Source organism: Syngnathus scovelli, chromosome 1 (genome assembly GCF_024217435.2).
Source record: "Syngnathus scovelli strain Florida chromosome 1, RoL_Ssco_1.2, whole genome shotgun sequence".
NCBI lineage: Eukaryota > Metazoa > Chordata > Actinopteri > Syngnathiformes > Syngnathidae > Syngnathus > Syngnathus scovelli.
Window position 1 is genome coordinate 23,138,267 of NC_090847.1, and position 17,865 is coordinate 23,156,131.

Sequence of the window (17,865 nt, forward strand, 5' to 3'; positions counted from 1 at the left end):
CAGTGAGGGTTCTTTGAGAAAGTGGTTGGCTTCAACAAATGTATTACCTATTATTTACTGTTTACACTCAAACTAAACATACACGAAAAATAATTACAACACTTCAAGCAAATGATTTTTGAACACAAGCAGTGACGCAACACATATAGACAGACAACATAACAATAATCTTTTTTTTTATCCTTAGCAAAAAGTGACAAAATACTACTGTATTTGAGTATGCTATCAAAAAGTGTTATTTAAATCCAATCCAAAGTGTGTCTGTGCCTGGATTATACAACACCCTGGTGGCCAAGATGGGCAAACCCGGAGCTGCACAATAATCCAAAAACTTTGTATTATTGAGTGCCATTTGTTTTGTGAAATCCTCACAGTGATGAGAAGTAAAGGACTACAAACACAAAGTATATACAGTTTCCAGTCTTTGGGAAAGTTTTCAGTAATCATCTTCAAACATTTAGAAACTTTGAATTCTCTTTATAAGGTCTTCAAAGTTTTCATTTAGTTAGACACCATAATATTCCTAATAGTTGCTGCTTAAACGGGATTCGCGTACATCTCCATCACCCCCCAGTGATCTTGCTTGTGTGTGAAGCACAAAAGTAGAGGAATGCCCCCCCCCCCCTACAAAGTGACGTTGCAAACCCCCCCCCCCCCCCCAATAAAAAGGTGCCTTGACGCGCGGGCTGCTCAGTGTGCACACACAGGCGCTGAGAGGTCGTCCCTGGTTCATCGTGTCTCCTTTTCTGCGCGCCGCACTCCATTACAAAAAGACATCTCTAATTCGAACCCCAGCCTGTATTGAATTCATCTATCTGCTTGTCCCGTGAGGAAACACCTGCCGGGGGATACGGACGGAACGAGAGGAGCGGGAGTCAGGGAGGAAAGCTCCCCCGCCGAAAGCGTCATGGCAGCGGGGAGAACCGCGGCTTCTTTACGCGCATCCACCTGAGGCTTGTCATATTTGCAACGTCTCCGTTCAAGGAACTTTTGGCCCACATACGGACACTTAACTACTACTAGGAACTATTTTTATTTTGGGGGGAATTTTTGGGACATTTTTGAAGAGGATGATGGTGCTGTGTGCCTACATCAAGTTGGCAATCATCTTGAATTGGTCGTGCCTCATAAGTGGTAAGAAGCCATTCGTTATTCACCTGGAGTCTCATTTAATGTTATTTGACATCATTTTCAAAAACTGTGCAAACATATATTAAAATAAAACAATATTCTTCATACCTTTATTAAAAAGTGGTCATTTGGCTTGTGTGCATAGCAGAATTGCTTTTGGGTATTATTTATACGTTATCCAAAAATACTATTTAGCACCTAAAAATCAATTTTTTTTTTGCAAAATAATGTCACCAAAACTTTATTCATCATTTCCATAACATCTTTACGGTTCTGATGCAAGACTCTTATTTTTCTTTTGTCTTATCTTACAGTCATTGCAAAATATTTCATATTTCTATATGTTACTTCAATGTGGACTTTGATCATCAGATTTACTTTTACAGATACATACTTTCACTTCTTTTCCAATCCACTAGAGGTAGCCCTGTTCCATTGTAATGTATGCTGATTAATTTAATGCATTGTGACACTCAACCATGTGACATCTTTTCGGCTATTTGAGCGAATGCAATATTGATTGACTGTGGCCCCACTTGTTACTGGAAACATTTCAAATCATCAAATTCCACACAAAGTGAACATGTTTTTTAGCTATTGTCATCAAGAGGATTCAAACTCTCCAGAGGTCCCACTTCTTGTCATTGTCTCTCGGGACATGTCACCACTGATTATACAGAATGTAAAGAAAGGTGGATGTTCTTCCACCATTCGGGCCAACGAGATACACACACGGCGTTTCCAAATAAACAGCACATCCAGACAAAGGAAACGGTGTTCCTACTCCCAGTTTACACCACACACTGTTACATTTCCTTCACTGTCCACACAAAGGCGTGGGAAAGACACAAGGAGGAAGCGGAGGTTGGAGCTCAAGGCAGGCAGACGGCAGGGAAGGTCACGGATGTGTGACATGCTACCTGAGCAAAGAATTCATCCTGGATGTACTTGTGCTGCTCACAAGCCGTGACTGACAATAGCAGAAAGGGAAGGCGAGCATTGTTGTAGCACAGGAGGAGCCGCTGACTGTTAGAGCAGTTCGAGAAGGAGCGGTTGTCTCAGACTGATTTATTGCAGTGATGCTGATGTGTCCTGATAATTTGCTTCCAGTAGACCAGGGGTGTCCCAAGTTGGCCTGGGGTACTATTGGGGTCTGCTGCGCATTCTAGAATGAATGAAAATGAATTAATTCATAATCACTGAGATTGTCTGGCAACCAGTTCGAGGTGTCCGCTGGGATCGGCTCCAGCACACTTCATGAAGAGGAGAAGCGGCTCACAAAACGGATGGCTAATTAATAATTAATGAGTAATAATAATAGTAAAACAATATTAATAATAATAATAATTAATGAAAAAAGAACACACAAACACACCCACACACATACACACACATACATATATATATAAATTTATGATCCAGCTTCACGGTTTGTAACTGAATCTCCCTCAAATCAAATATTTACTATAACAATGTGAGAAGCTGGCTTCTATGCTGTGTTTGGCATGTTTTTGATTTGTTCGTCGGACACTTGAGATTGTGCAGTGGAAAATGAGAGGACATCCAAGTCCAATAGAAGCTCATTGCTCACAAATAGGAAAACAAAGAAATAAAAGATTTCCCGGACTTGAATGTGTGCCAAGAGGTGCGAGACAAAGTCAATTCACAAGTTGTGATGTTTACCTTTAGAAATTACTCCGTGCTTCTTTTCTTAAGGGATAATTGAGGCATCTGCTCCAAGATGACCCTGCAAAAAATTCTTCATAAATCCTGCATGGGATTTCAATTTCAAGGAGCTTCTATGTGCCGGTGCGTCGTGATTATGTATGTACGATGCAAGCTTTAAGTTTGGCTAAGAGCTTTATCCAACTTATTTTGGACACCCTTCACGACCCCCAGATGTTTTTTTTGCCTCCAAATCTCTGAAGACTAGTTTCGAGCTAATAAAACAGCTCTCTCTAACTGTTGTTTTAACCTTGCCACTGGCAAAGTGAGAACATTTCGTATGGAAGAAGGAAAAAGCCAACACAGATTGAGCAGTTTGGCTGCTGATCTGAAGTAGTGTCCAGGGTTCAACCTTGAGTTTTGACCTCTTATTTTCTGACTGCTTGTCTTGAGACTCTCACCCTGAAGGTAACTTGGCATGAGATTTCTTTGGCCAGAAACCGCCCGCCTCTCCACCACGTCGTAAAAGCTCCCTGCTTTGTCAGGCTGTATGATCTTTCTTTTTATAAACTTGTTTTTTTTCTTTTGTTTTCTCGTTTTTCTTTTAACAGCCGTCACAGAACACCAAACACAGATTAGTCTGAGGCTTTGGTTAAAATGGTGCCTAGCATGAGTTGTCCCAATACTTGTCCTCAATGGACTGATATAGATATAGAGTGTTTTGTTAATCATTCAATGAGTTACCAAAACTCTTCTTTGTTGGTGTGTCAAATTCAGAAGACCGTTATTTTTCACATGTAACCGGGCCTTTAAGCATTGGACAGGCTGAGACAGGATGCTTGTTGCCTATTGCTACTGTTTCTCTCCAAACATCAGGGTCACTTTTTTTTTTTCTAACGCTAATGACTCTTCCCTCTTTTGTTAATAAAGTCCCCCCCCCCTCCCCTCCCCCATTTCTGTGTCTGCTCTTTGAAATGAGTGGCATGCTGAAACAAAAACGTCATCAGGCCGCATTGTTCCATTCACCTTGATGGTGCCATTGGAGACGACATGTAAAGGAGTGACGGGAAGTCCTGACATTATTCTCTATTCTTCGTGTTTCCCTTAACAGTGATAGTCATCTCATGGTGAGCTGTAATTGCTTTTACTGGAGATAACTTAGCTTATAACTCCCATGATACACTCTCTTTGCGTCTTTGGAAAAAGATCCATGAAAAAAGTAGCAAAAAAAAATAAAAATAAATAAATAAATGAATAAAATCACAAAAATAACTAGTTTCAAGGTTTAGTGTTTCAAGGCTGGGTTAAGTTTCGAATTAGGCACTAAATGTTATACTGCAGTAAAACTCACACATGGTAATTAAAAAAAATCACTGCTGTTTAGGCAAATTGTAAACCTTCTCACAGCATTCAAGGACCAGTCCAGGGTGTTCTTCTATCTTCTTGTATGATCAAAATGAACAAAGGCACAGTGTCTTTGTTTACGTGAAGTTCTTTCCAGACTGTTAACTAACGGCCATGTTTGTGGCTCTCAACCACTTACTCCCGGCGATCGATCGCTTTTCTTTTGGGTGGGCATCAAATCCCTGGTTTGTAATAATTATCTGGAGTCCAAAGGAACCTTTTTCAAACTATTGCAGCTAACATGGACACACATACAAAACATGACAAATGGCAAATAGACACAATGTTAGCAGGGCTAGCCTTTCAAGGAGAAGTCAACCTCGATTTTCTTTGTGATAATATGTTCGGTGCAGTCCAACTAGATGAAACACAGTGGTTTGAATATTTTTTCGTTGTGGAATACGAATTAATCAGGCAAAATGTTTTAATCGATTTCACGGGCGACCATTTTGCCAGCACTCAGGTCACAGCTCACTAATCCCCCCTTGCCATTGATAAAATCTGTATATGAAGACAAATATACACAATATATGGCAACTATATACAATATATGGCAAATGTATACAATTATAGTCTTTTTTATTTTTCTTAATCTTTGTCCCTTTTATCAATCATGACATTCCAAGATTCCATCTGCAGTATTGACAGACAGTGAAGCAAAGGTCATCCATCTCTCTTAGGTTGCCCTTTTGTGTGTTTGTTGCATGCCTGTCCTCTTCCCTAATGGCTCCTAATGAGAACCAGCTTCGGGACTCTTTGAACCAACACGATAAGGGCAATTTCTGGCTTTTTTTTTTTTTTGCTGGCCGTATGCCGGAGGAACGCAGCTGTTGCAGGGGGGGCAAGCGGTGTCTGCGCCCTCGTGGAGGTCAGCGTTGGCTGGCGCAGGTTGCGATGTGAGTTGGGCAGCTGAGTGTTGAGAGTCAACCAAAGGCTGTTTTTTTTTTTCTTGGGTTTAGCGCCATCCCAAGGGGCCCCCGCTGATTCATCCATCTGCAGCCAGTTATTCCGATGGATCGTTGGGCAATTGGCTCGTTTTATGAAATGAGCGAGTGCAATTCAAGGTCAAGTTACTTTTTTGGTTTGGTTACGTATGCAAGCAGATGTCTCATTCTTTACATGTGTTGCATTCTACTTGGAACAAAACCCAGATGTGTTCTTTTTTATATTTGCTCCCAGGACCCAATTATTGTTTGACTTGCTCTTACAAACTTGTCATTTCCTGCTATTGTTGAATATGCAAATGTGAGGCAACACAAGAAGCAGTTGACAGCAGATTTTTATGAACTAATGAAAAGTATATTCTCTCATTGTTTGTGAAGGTCAGAGAACCTTGATTTGTATCTTCCATTCTGCAAATGAAAGCACGCGTTCTTAGCTGTCTTTTCCTCCGCGTGTCCTCGGACAATAAAACAATGACTACTTTGAAGGGAAACCACTCCTGGGTTGTACGACGAGCTTAGGCACAATCAGCTTTTTTTTTTTTTGCATGACATCTGTTCCGAATAACAACCCAACTCAAGGCAAATGTGCGTCTACTGTTGTAGCTGCAGGTGTATGTGTGCATGAGCGTCTATCAGCTTACTCACGGGTCAAAGCGTGTCAGTCCTATTATGTAACAATTTTTATTCACGATTCAAGGCTAAGACTAACGGCGCTCGTATATTGATAGTTTACTCAATAAAGATGGCTCAAATATGACAAAAAAGGTGTAAATACATATTCTGCTACTTTCCACTGTTTCAACCTCGTTAGAGCACCACGACAGAATGGACAACCATTTCAAAACATTTCATATGATTTCAAAATAGAAGATGATGGTGTCCATGCATGTGTTCCCCAGGTTATTTGACGGAAGAGCGCTGGCCGAAAATATCGCCTTCCGAGAATTCCATCGTTCTTCACCGGGGCGACCCTCTTCATCTCACGTGCAGGTGGGTACCAAGGGATCCCAATAACACTGAAAAGCCAGCAAAATCCGTAGAACTCGACTCCCGCTCAGTCATTGGACAATGTTGAAATTGCCTTTTTTAGACTCGTTTTAGGACAAAAAAGGCCCCGGGGAATTGGCTGACACAAGGCCGTAGGGCAAATAGTTTGAATGACACTGGAACATTTGACGGCGGGCCAACATTTATCAGTCTTTCGGGCTGCTGGGACTGCTCGTATCTCTCAGCCTTCATCATTTGCAGGCCTGTAAGGAATGTCCGAGAGCATGTACAGTACCTCCGTAATGCAACGCTTCCCTATAAGGTCTTATGCTTGGACAGCTGTCCTATATTTTCGACTCTTCTGTCACTGGACGAGAGCAGCGAGAGGTTGTTTGACCCGAAATTCTACAGGCAAAGGCCGTTTGTGGTATGCGAGACATGTTTGATGTTCCTCTGGGATGCCTTTAATGAGAATGTTAAAAGTGAGCGCTTGTGTGGAAGGAATGTGTGAGCTGGAGCACGTCGTTCAAAAGAAACGCGTTCCCATGTGAAAGTTCACCTTATCAGATGACTCGAAATAAAGCGAAAGAAAGCTGTCCCCCGAGGAGAGATGCTGACTCTGCCATCCAGAACTAAAAACGTTTATTGCCAGCTGTGGCACTGAAATGTCCGTTTCAAGAGGATGGGGCGATTTTCTCAGGTGTGTGTTCCAAAGCGCATACAAGCCATTTTGAAAGCTCCAATTGTTTCCGTCCACTCCCAGGGGGCACGGCCATCTGCAATGGACACTTCCAAAGCCGGTGGACTCCAGACAGCTCATTTCCTGGGAGAACATGAAAGTGCAGCGGTGTGATTCCAGACATCCGTTGCATTGCAGCAAACTGACAATCACGAACTTGAACGCCACTCACACGGGGGAGTACAGTTGCCGTTACTCCAGAGGAGGCTCGGACCACGTCGCGTCCACATATGTCTACGTCACAGGTGAGATGTTAATTATCAGCATATGTGATTGACAGCTTTTTCTTTTTTTTTTTTTTAACACTGGCAAGTCAAATACACAGAGGTAATTCTCTACCATGAGAAAGTCAAGTCCAAACTGTAACACGGATAAGAATCGTTTCTTGAATTGTTTTCTTTGTTGGAAGGTTTGCCCGTTTGTTTTTGTCAAAGTCATGTAAGAGCTGCGTTGAAAGAGGAGTGTGAGGTTCTCACAGGGCGATTGGGATCTGATGACGCCAGTCGAGAGCCTCGCGCTGTTGAATTGTGCTTCTTGACAAAGTGTTAAATGGTCACTGTGTGGTTCTCAACCATATGGTAAAGATATCCTGTGATATCAAAATGAATCGATTAATTGACAAGTCATGGATTATCAAAATAAATGACATCTTTTTTTTTAAACCTTAGAATGATGAAAATGCTTTAACGTCCCATCAATTCTTCATTAATTTTGTATTCAATTCATGAAAAGACATTATCTTCGGTGTTTAATCAAAACAAGACATTTGCAAACATCTGCGCTTACGCATAACAACTTAAGTGAGTCCGTTTCAAAATGTTTGGTGACTACTGAACTGGGAGAAAATGACCAAATGGTGATTTCAATTGTATTTGATCTTTTTTTTAAAAAAAATTTTTATTGTACATGTGACTAGGTGAGAATGGATGCGTGATCGCGGTCTTTTCGCAGTATTTCAGTTGTTCATACAGTGAACCACTATTGAAAAATATATTTAAAAAAAAAAGAAGCATTTTTTCCCCCCACCTTTCTTTCAAATCGGTTGGTCCGGTTTCTCCCTTAGATCCAGAGCAGCCATTTGTGGAGCCCCATGATCAGACACCTTACGTGCTGTACATCCTCCGCCATGAGACCAGTTTGGTAATTCCTTGCCGCACGTCCCACCCCAGAACTGTTGTGACACTAAGTCAGGTAAGGCCACACGTATTGAAACTCACTTTTTAAAGTAGCCCTCAGCAATATAACGCAAACCCAACACACTGAGGGTTAGAAACTCGTTGAGATTCCAATCAGAAGCAACTTTTACTCCCATTGCAGTTTCTTCTTTTTTCTTTGCGATTCCCGCAATGACAATCTTACAGAAATGCACAACAAGCGACAGGGGAAACTAAGGGAGTCAGTCGGTCTGCTTCCTGTACAATCAGGAAGGTGCTCCAAGAGTGATTTTGCTCAGAATAGACTCTCCGGCTAAATTTGGGTCTTTCGGGAAATGCAGGACAAAACCTGTATGCCCCGTATCCAGTCACAGGAAACAACAAGGTAACCTACCCTGAGGATGATTAAGTTTTCATCCCATATTCCTTGAACGCTAAAAGAAGTGAAGGCCTCATGTGAACTTCTGAACTTGTTGGTACTCGGTACCACTCAGTTCCTTCATCTGTAAAGTTGCCAGTCTTGGCGTTGCTATTTGTGGCACTGATTTACGACTGCGTGACTTTGTGCCCACTTGTGGACAAACAAGCTGTCTGAGATGAAACAGATAGTAATGATGTGACCTTCCTGCCATTGCTAAATCAATGTTCCTCCTCCTTCCTGCTCCCTTTCCTTCCCTCCTCCCTTGCTTCCTTCCCTTTTCCTCACCTCTTCTTTTGGCATCTGAACAAGCAACAGCAAGCACGTACATCCTTTTCCAAGTCCACCACGTGCTGTGCTACATTTTTGTGTTGCAGAAGTCCTCATCCGCAAAAAAAGAATACAGTGGGGTGAAATCAATTAGCAACAATAGTGCATGGTACAGAAGCTAAATGTTTCAACACATTGAAACTTATTAATAAGAAAGAGCCCATGTAAATTTAAATCAAAATGTATATATTGTTTTTAATCATATTTTGTTTTTTCTGCTAATTGAATGCTAAAATGACGAGTAACATGTCACTTGATTCACAGCTTTCAAGTTCAGAGAAGATTGCCAATAAATGGGACCCAAAAGTGGGTTTCAGAATTCCCTACACCTCGGAAATCGTGTACGATATTTTAATCTGCACCACTGTCGTCAATGGTCATCAGTTCAGCTCCATGTACATGCCCAAGAGACTAAGTGAGTGTGTTAAATAAACGACGACCAACGTCGTAAGATGCGTCTCGGTTTCACATGTGTCACCCTTCCACATTTACAGCGCTGCATCTCGAGAATGTCACCGTTACCCCGGAGCGGGTCAGGGTGTTGGTTGGCGACACGCTCCTCCTCAACTGCACCGGCGTGACCGCCTATGATGGCAGAATCAACTTTACGTGGGATTTTCCAAGAATGAAAGTAAGCAAGACGCAGTCAAACTGCAGCTCGGATAGTATTAAAAGCGCTCATGCCATATTTTTCCATCTACAGGACAACCGCCATTTCACCAACAAGACCAAAGGCAGCACCACTCCCACTTTCACCATGAGCAAGGCATTAGTGCTGCCCAACATCTCAATGGAGGACAAGGGCTTGTATCGTTGCAAAGCTGAGGTCGCACCCACCAAGCATTCCAATGCCACGGCAAAAGTCCTCGTCTATGGTGAGCATGTGCTGACTCGGTGTTTGATTTGTACCTGCGCAGAGTCCTTCTTTATATCTAGCCGTTCATGTTTTGTTTCAGAGCACCCCTTCCTCAACGTCTCATACAAGCACCAGAGTACAATAGTTGTCAAGGAGGGCATGAAGAGGCTGGTGTTCGAGCCCAAGGTCAACGCTCTGCCACCACCAGATATGCTGACATGGCAAGTTGTGGTCCCAACATGTAAAAGTAGGCCGCAACCTTGTTTGCTTTTCCTAGAATTGACTCATTTGTTTGTTTGACTACCAGGCATAAAGGCGGCGTGCCCATCCTGAAAAATTCCTCCTGCTACAAGATTTCCGGTTACAACTTGATCATCTCTGACGTACAGCAGATACACGAAGGGGTCTTCACCATAAGCCTCGGCAACCGAGCTCATCGCCTGTACCGGAAACTGACCTACACGTTGCAAGTCAAGGGTGAGCTGTGGGTGGGGATGTGCACTGTACTGTCAAAGAAAATATTGTCCTCAAAATTTTTAAATGCCTCGATTGATATTTACTGTTTACTGCTTATTTCAGTGGTGTCCATGTGTCGAAGATTAGCATGTTATTTTTTGAGCAAACTTAGCCACAACACTTTAGCTCGGCCGTCATGTTGAGCATATTTCTAAATAAGCATTTAAACAAACTCAAGGCCCGCTGGTTCCCCGGCCATTTTGAGTGGCCTGCAAAACAAACTTTTACGATCCAGCACCAAAATTTCAAATTGGCATGTGTAATAAATAATAATGTTGACATTTTTTCGTTACCCTTTTTACAGTAATCTGAAGAATAATCAAACAAAACTAATTTCAAAATTAGAAAACAATTGGTTATGTATATGCAATAGTACTACAATGAGACGAAAGATTTATTTGATGTAACCACCATAATGGCCCTCTGAGGGAAGCCGTATTTATAAATTTAACACCACTGCTCTAAAAAAAAACTTGACTTCACTGGATTCAAAGAAATGAATTCAACACATGTGCTCGATGTGTTGCTTCGGGTCGGACAGCGAGCTTTTGAATGCCGATATTTCTGTCACTTGATTCATAAGAGTCACTGCATCTTATGTGTATCCTAGTTTCCTGGAACAGGTGCGTCATGTCACGATATTCTCGTAACCACGTTGGACTTTTTTTTTGTGCCGTCATTTGCTATTGGGGATGGCAGGTTGATTGGATGGCAGGTAGTAGCTTTAGTATGAGAGGAATTTGTGCGCTTGTTGATTCCAGAGCGAGATCGACGTCGATGCCGTGGCAGCTGTTGTTGATCAGTGGGGCTCTTTTGAAGGGGCTTGGCGCAGTGTGTAAATGGGGCCTGGCTCCTTTCTGCACTCTCAAGCGCTCCAGACCCCCCTGAGTTCACAGCCTTTGTTTGCATCCTCACCATGTGTACACTGTACAGAACTGGGTCGCTTTTATAATCACAAATCTAGTCAACATGGGGCTAATAGAAAGCAAGACTGGAACATTTTGGGGATGACAGTGAATTCTTCGCAGGGGACACGAACGTTTTATGCAGTTCTCCAAATCAGCAGCAAAGCGTGCTGGATTTCTGGTGTTGCAGTAACATGCACACTGTTAGCCTAATAGTATTGTTAGCTAAATCCTTTTGAAATATTGTCAGGAAACAAACAAAAAAAAAAAACACAAACATTTAGCAGGAATACTTAGAGTCACTTTTTTATGATATTGTACCTTGGACAATTATGGTTTAAACACTTTTTTACAAAACAGAATGTCCGGTCAACCAAACTTTCCAATTAATTGACTAATTAATCATACTAAGTCCACGATCTCAAAGCTAACAAATATGGATCGCAATAGACAGGTTAATGGCAATGAGCATAGATATTACATTATTTATATCTTAATTATTTACACATCAAAATAAGTCTGTTTTTATGTCACACCTCAATGTACATGTACTGTATTGTTGTTATACATCAACTTATAAAATTGGTCAAATATAGTCCTTAACAGGGTCACGGCCATGATTTATAACGGGAGGATGTAAAATTATTTCCTAGCATCCGACAGAAATTAAAGTGATAAAAATGTGAAGGAAATTTTAAGTGTCACATGTTGCCTCACTAAAACTAATTGGAGTGACATAAAATTGGAAGGATTTCTGGATTGAATTAAGAAACGACAAAATGCTGCACAGTTTGAAGTGGCAAAAGTCTTCCCGTTCAGTACAGTGAACATGTTGACGGCAGTGATGCTGCTGGGCAGACCACAGCAAGGGAGCTTGATGTTGTCTGTTCCAGCTGCGAGAACTACGTCTGAGGTGACGCGAGAAGGGTCTTTGTGTGCTGCTGATTAAAGAGCTCACGTCGGCTCACTCGTCCGTGCGTCAGCGGGGTCACGCTCTGACCCTGCTGCCCCCATCATCTTGCCATTCTTACCCTCCGCACAATGTCTCCGGGACAAATGGCGTCAGTGGCACGGTTATCCATCATGACTGCCGTTGCTCATTATTAAGACATTATAAGATTCCACAACAACAACAGGGGATGTCTGCAATACTGTCCTGCTGACACTGCATTAGCATGGAAAGCACAACCTGGATTGGTCGCAGGGCACATACATATAGGCGAACAACCATTCACATTTGTTTCATGTGCTCATATATATACTATAATATTTCTCTAAATAGTTGTTTCTTTTATTTCTTCAGTGAAGCCAAGTATTTCCGAGTCAGAGTTTTCCCCTGTGGATATTCAGCCCAAAATGGTTAACGAGCGCCACAAGCTAACTTGCACTGTCTCCGGGAGACCGGTTCCAAACATCACCTGGCTCTGGCAACCCTGTCACACAGACAAGGCCCTCAAAAGGTAAGTAGTCATCAATGTAATGATACCTCGAATCAACTCGGCGGCAATTGCCATCAGTTTCCCTTAACATAGAGTAAACCTTCACTGCAATCGCCAATAATTTACATTTTCAAGTGAATGAAACGTATACCACATTCCTAGAGAAGCACGATGTCCCACACTGATGAGCTGTTTTTGCCACAAGCTACACACCTTCGGGGCTAACTGGTGCCCACACATCGATGAGCCCTGCTCTAAACTGTCCATAGCGGTTTTGAATGATTGTCTGTGCCCTGTGATTGACTAGCGACCAATCCAGGAATATTCAGCATAAAAGAATGATAGATAGACTTGTTGTTGGGGAGGCGTGACCATTCTGTGCGGATGATGGATGGATGAATAGATGCATGTCTCCACACATTGGAGTAAAGAAAAAACTTGAGTTCAGGCCTCGCATAGCTTTTCTAGTTTATGTAGAGTCTCACAGTTGCATTCGAGCTACCCTGGAGTCCCAGTTTAAGAAGAAAAAAAAAAAAAATCACAACACATCTCCACTGACTCAATTGCCTCAGAACACGGCACATTAATCAAAGAAAAGTAGCCCTGGAGAGGTGCCCTCCCCATTTGAGGTCAGCGCCTTTGGATTCCAAAGAGGAAACAGTGGGGAGATATATTACCGCTGATTCCCCAGTAATTCTTCGTGGACGATGAGTGACTGTTGCTGAATACCAGCCTGCTAGTGAACCCACAAACAAGATGAACATTCCCCGAGATCCTGGCCGCTCCGTGACAGCAGGAGACCCGCAAGCCATAAGATCAGCAAAACAATGGGCCATTAGACTCGGGTTATCAGGACCCGGCACCATTAACAAAAACAACAGCGAGTGAAGAGGGGGCGCCGCACTTATTCCCGGAAATAAGTGTATTTTTAGTGGGGGTATCATTTTAAGGTAAAGGTTGAAATACTTTTAAATTAAGATCATACTGGTTTTTAGACATTAGTTTTTTTTTTTTTTATATAATTGGATTCCTCATTCCACTCTTAGTTTAGTATTAGGTTTAGTTTTTTCGGAACACCAGGTTTTTATAAAGTGAGGGATTTGTGTTTACAAGAAGTCTGGGCTAGTGAGTGACCTCATGACCTGTGATTCCAGCCTGACAAGAAAGGACAAAAAAATATGAGTCACCCATCTTCACGCAAACACACAAATACAAAAAGAAAACACAAGTAGCATGGAAAACAGAGTCACACACAAAACTAACCTAAACAGCCAAACAGTTCAACTGGCTCCAAGCTCTGGGTGTTACTCACTAGGCCACACCCTTTGTTTTTAGTTTTGTTTGGGGTAATAAAAATGTTTTTCAACTTTCATTTTTCTTATCGGTGAGGGTTATGCAAACTTGAAATAATGCACACCAGGCACTGATTGGAGAAGCGACTCTCACGTAGTGGGTGGTAAATTGTGCAAAATGTTTGTTTTATCAAGATTTGACCCCGCAAGCGCTTGACACTGTAAATTCATTCAAGATCATATCTCATTTTTGGACAGAAGGGGGAAAGCTGAGGAAACAGACGGCGGTGCAAGGCTGATATGAGAGAGGGTGTCCAAATGAATAACTTAGAGAAAAAAATTCTCGATATTCAGAATGGTGTTCACAAATCCAAATGTGAAATGGAGGGGTGATCCGCTGCCACAAGTACAACAAGCTCGCTTATTTTTCTTTTGTTATTGGCAGTGATCTCTTAATTTTATTCAGACCTCGATGGCCCACCAGCCGAAATGTATCCCTAACCCCTGGCGTGCGAGGTTCGGGGTTGCCTTTATGGGTAGCCAGGTGGAGAAGTTATCAGCGATCCCCTGTTGACCGCCAAGGTCTATGCATCGGCCTTATCTCCTTGGAGCAGATCACGTTGGCGTTTCCTGTTGGAGGTGACGCACAGCCAGGCCCTTCCTGTCGCTCCGGTCGTTTCCTCCTCTGCCTCTCGTCTCATCAGCTTGATTGTTTGCCACTGCAGGCGGCGAAGGCTTTCGCAAGGCGGGTGGAGGGAGTCGACGGATCGGTGGGCCGGCGAATCAAAGCTATTTTGTCGGTAGAAAAGCTGCATGAGCATTCCTTCAGTTTTTTTGATAATGAACCTACTAGTGGGTCAGTAGTACGTGGAGCTTAAGATGGATAGCAAGGAAATGATGCTCAATAGGACAAGACTGCACTCTCTCTGCGTAGTCTCCGTGTGGTGACAGCTGTGAGGCTATTAGAATGAAATACAATCGCAAAACCACTCGCGTAGAATTCATTCCATCTGGGCAAGCGTTTAATACAAATACATGTTATATCGTTTAAGGTTTAACACATGTACATTTGTTTTTCTTCATACTTGCAATGTGACATGATCGCCGCTTTTACGGCCATTGCTGCCTCTCTCTCTCTCTCTCGCAGATGCGTCATCTACTCCGAGCCAACGGTGGTCAACGTTACGGAAAAAGGAAACGCCAGCAACTGGATTGAAAGTCTAAGTACCAAACCTAAACTGGTTCAAGGAAAAAACAAGGTATGCCTTTGTCACATGTTTGTTGTTCCATTTGAAAAATTGGTGACTGCAGGATTTTTATGAGGACTGCGACTGGCCAATATCAAGACGATATTCAATGGCAAGGACAGATTTGAGCGGAATTTTTCCACGAGGAGTAGATTAAAGTCATATTCCTCATCTGAAATGAATAAATCTTTCCCAATTCGCGTCCAATGAATGTGACACGTAACTCTTACAAGAGCAACTCTGACCAAAACACATGAACAAGCGCATTCATGGCAAACCCTAAAAAATGATAATAATAATAAATAAATAAAAAATACCTCTTCATTTATGGACTTGGAATTATTTTTACTACTTTTGGAAGGAGTGGCCAGAAGATATGTGATAAAAGTGAAAAATCTTAAATTGTTTTTAAACGACTGAACTGTTATACAAGCACAAATGGGATTTTCCAAATAGGAATGTGCTTTGGAGATCTGGAAAAAAAATTGCAAATAGACATGAATAAAAAAACTAATGATAGTTAAACTGAATCTATGACATTTGCTTATTGTAATTTTTTTCAAAATACTCTTTTTTTCCAAAAAATATGATATACTGTCCTATATAAACAAAATACCTTGTTGGGTAAAATATTATTTACATAATAAGCACGAACGGTTATACTCATTTGTATGTGTGCATACAGTTCACGTACTTATAGAAATGTGGGGAAAATTGAAACAAGATAGTCAGGCTGTAATGTCATTTAAAAAACCTCACTAATTCCCAAACGAGAGAGAAGAAAACAACCTAACTCCTGTTTGCGTCCACCTCAAACATAATCAAGAACAGATTTGACCGCATCGCTTGGGGCTTTCCCTAGAATAAACTTGACAGAGTCCAACTTGGGCACAAATTCCTCAAACTAGAAAGAATCATTATTATTTTTTCTCACTCCTGAAATTACAGCCTTGTTGTCTTAATGTGGATGAAAATGTGAATACCTTTTTTTTTCTTTTCTTTTTCTTTTTTTTTAACAAGGCTAATAACTGTAAATGTTGCCATTTTCACAGGGCATCCCTTCTAATACGCAGCCGTCATAAATAGCGGAGCCCCATTTGTTTACAAGTACCTGCGGCCGAAAGCGCTTGCTTTATGAGGGTGACGACTAAGGGTCAATGATAACAAGCGCTAGTTTAAAAGACGAGGGATTTGCTGGCGAATTCCTTTCTGTCACTCCGCATAAATTGTGTCGACCCGTGAATTAGACGCCGGTCGCGACGGGGTGGGGGGCCTCCGAGGCGAGCCGCTTCCCCGAGAAGGCCGGCGAGGGAAAAAAGGAAGTCTGGTGGGCTCACCACTCAGACTACAATGCAGTGAGATGCAGACTGCTTTTTGCGCTTGGCTTACATCATATTGGATGTAACAGAAATCCTTGTTGGTGTTTGAGGGATTTTGGATCAATCTATTTATTAGTCATGACAATAATAATTATTATTATTATATTCAGCCTTAATCCTACAAGACTGACGATTAAAAAAAGAACAACTTACTTTTGTGCCCACTGTTAATACTAATTTGAAAAGGCTTTTTTTCCCCCTTAACTCTAATTGCTTTGTTCCATTCAGACTTTGAGCACCCTGGTAATTGGAAAAGCCTTTGTGTCGGGAAATTACTCCTGTTTGGCCCAGAATGAAGAGGGCAAAAGCATCCATTCCTTCCCTTTCTTTGTTAGCGGTAAGTGGTCGGTCGCTCTCAGATGTCTTAATTTCGTGAATATGCCTCAGCAAAAAAATAGTACGGAATGGATACCAGATGATTTTAGTGTACAATATTGCGGAGAAATAATTCTATGATACTGCAATGAGCATGCTGAGTGTACATTGTGCAATAAAGAACACCAGAAGGGGGGCATTCATTGAAACCACGTTCCAGCTTCAGGGTGTAAGCGAGGCACATCCATACCGAGCCATCATGTCACACATTAAGAAAAAAAAAAAAAAAAAATCAGCTATGAATAACTGCATTCTTTGCAGTGCAAGACGGTCATTCTTTTTCTCCTTTCATCTTCGAGGCCTCCGCTATGAGAATTAGCATTTTATATGCATCCGAGCATTTCCAAATGTTCCCCACATTGACTAATCAATTGCAGAACTGGTGGAGCAATGTAAACTCAAATTGGCAACATAAAAAAAAAAAAGAGAGAGAGAGAAAGAGAGAAAAAAAGAAAGAAATAGCAAAAGAAAGAGAAAGAGAGAGCAGGAGAGAATGCCAATTGAAATTTTGGGGGAAATGGCTGAAACCTCACAAATTATTAGACCCCAGTATGGGAGCATTCCCAAGAGGAATTCAACCCTGGTCCAGAGGTGGGGAAGATGAAGGATGGTGGAATGCCGCTTAAAAAAAAGAAGAGGACAGAATTGTAACAACAGCTGTCTTCTGTTACGGAACACAGAATGCTTCCCAGCGATGTGAATAAACAAGCACAGTCTGGTCCCCCTGGGGCCCGCGCTCAGCTTCCCTGCAATTGGTCGACTGCTGCGGCACCATCAGCGACGCCGTCGTGCGCCAACGTGCTTCCAATTATCGGTGATGAAACAGGAAATAACTCACATTTGACATTCCTGTCCCTGCTCTGCCTCTTCAACACTGGCCGGGACGGCAATTTGGTACCTGGGCCTTATGACCACCGCTATCATTTTATAGTTTTTAAAAAAGGCATCCAAATGATACAAAACTAAATATAACAATACACAGCTGGGCCACGAACTTCCGGATGAATGTATTTATAATAAATATTCTTAGAACAACATGCCAAAAAACAAATATAAAATGCATCCTTACTCAGCAGGGACGCTG

The 17,865-nt window shown here is 42.0% G+C and overlaps 1 protein-coding gene and 1 long non-coding RNA gene across 3 annotated transcripts in view; one reads left to right on the forward strand and one right to left on the reverse strand.

Moving 5' to 3' along the window:
• The first annotated feature begins 682 nt into the window (after nt 1–682).
• The window catches only part of kdrl (kinase insert domain receptor like), a 32,944-nt gene continuing 15,761 nt past the window's right edge, over nt 683–17,865 (forward strand). Inside the window, exons 1-12 of the mRNA XM_049738113.1 lie at nt 683–1,134; nt 6,044–6,134; nt 6,895–7,115; nt 7,934–8,061; nt 9,037–9,187; nt 9,267–9,403; nt 9,476–9,647; nt 9,729–9,849; nt 9,936–10,105; nt 12,353–12,509; nt 14,928–15,039; nt 16,635–16,743. Of these exons, the coding sequence (XP_049594070.1) occupies nt 1,071–1,134; nt 6,044–6,134; nt 6,895–7,115; nt 7,934–8,061; nt 9,037–9,187; nt 9,267–9,403; nt 9,476–9,647; nt 9,729–9,849; nt 9,936–10,105; nt 12,353–12,509; nt 14,928–15,039; nt 16,635–16,743 (1,633 nt within the window). The 5' untranslated portion in view covers nt 683–1,070. The remainder of the gene's footprint in view (nt 1,135–6,043; nt 6,135–6,894; nt 7,116–7,933; nt 8,062–9,036; nt 9,188–9,266; nt 9,404–9,475; nt 9,648–9,728; nt 9,850–9,935; nt 10,106–12,352; nt 12,510–14,927; nt 15,040–16,634; nt 16,744–17,865) is intronic.
• Nucleotides 3,939–17,865, reverse strand: part of LOC125979670 (uncharacterized) — a 33,100-nt gene continuing 19,173 nt past the window's right edge. The window contains exons 2-3 of one of the 2 annotated variants that reach the window (XR_007485378.2): nt 7,043–7,104; nt 3,939–6,954 (exon numbers count right to left, since the gene is read on the reverse strand). This is a non-coding gene — a long non-coding RNA (uncharacterized lncRNA). Of the gene's footprint in view, nt 7,105–7,346; nt 7,460–17,865 lie in introns of both variants that reach the window. The other variant, XR_007485379.2, reaches the window with a different exon arrangement.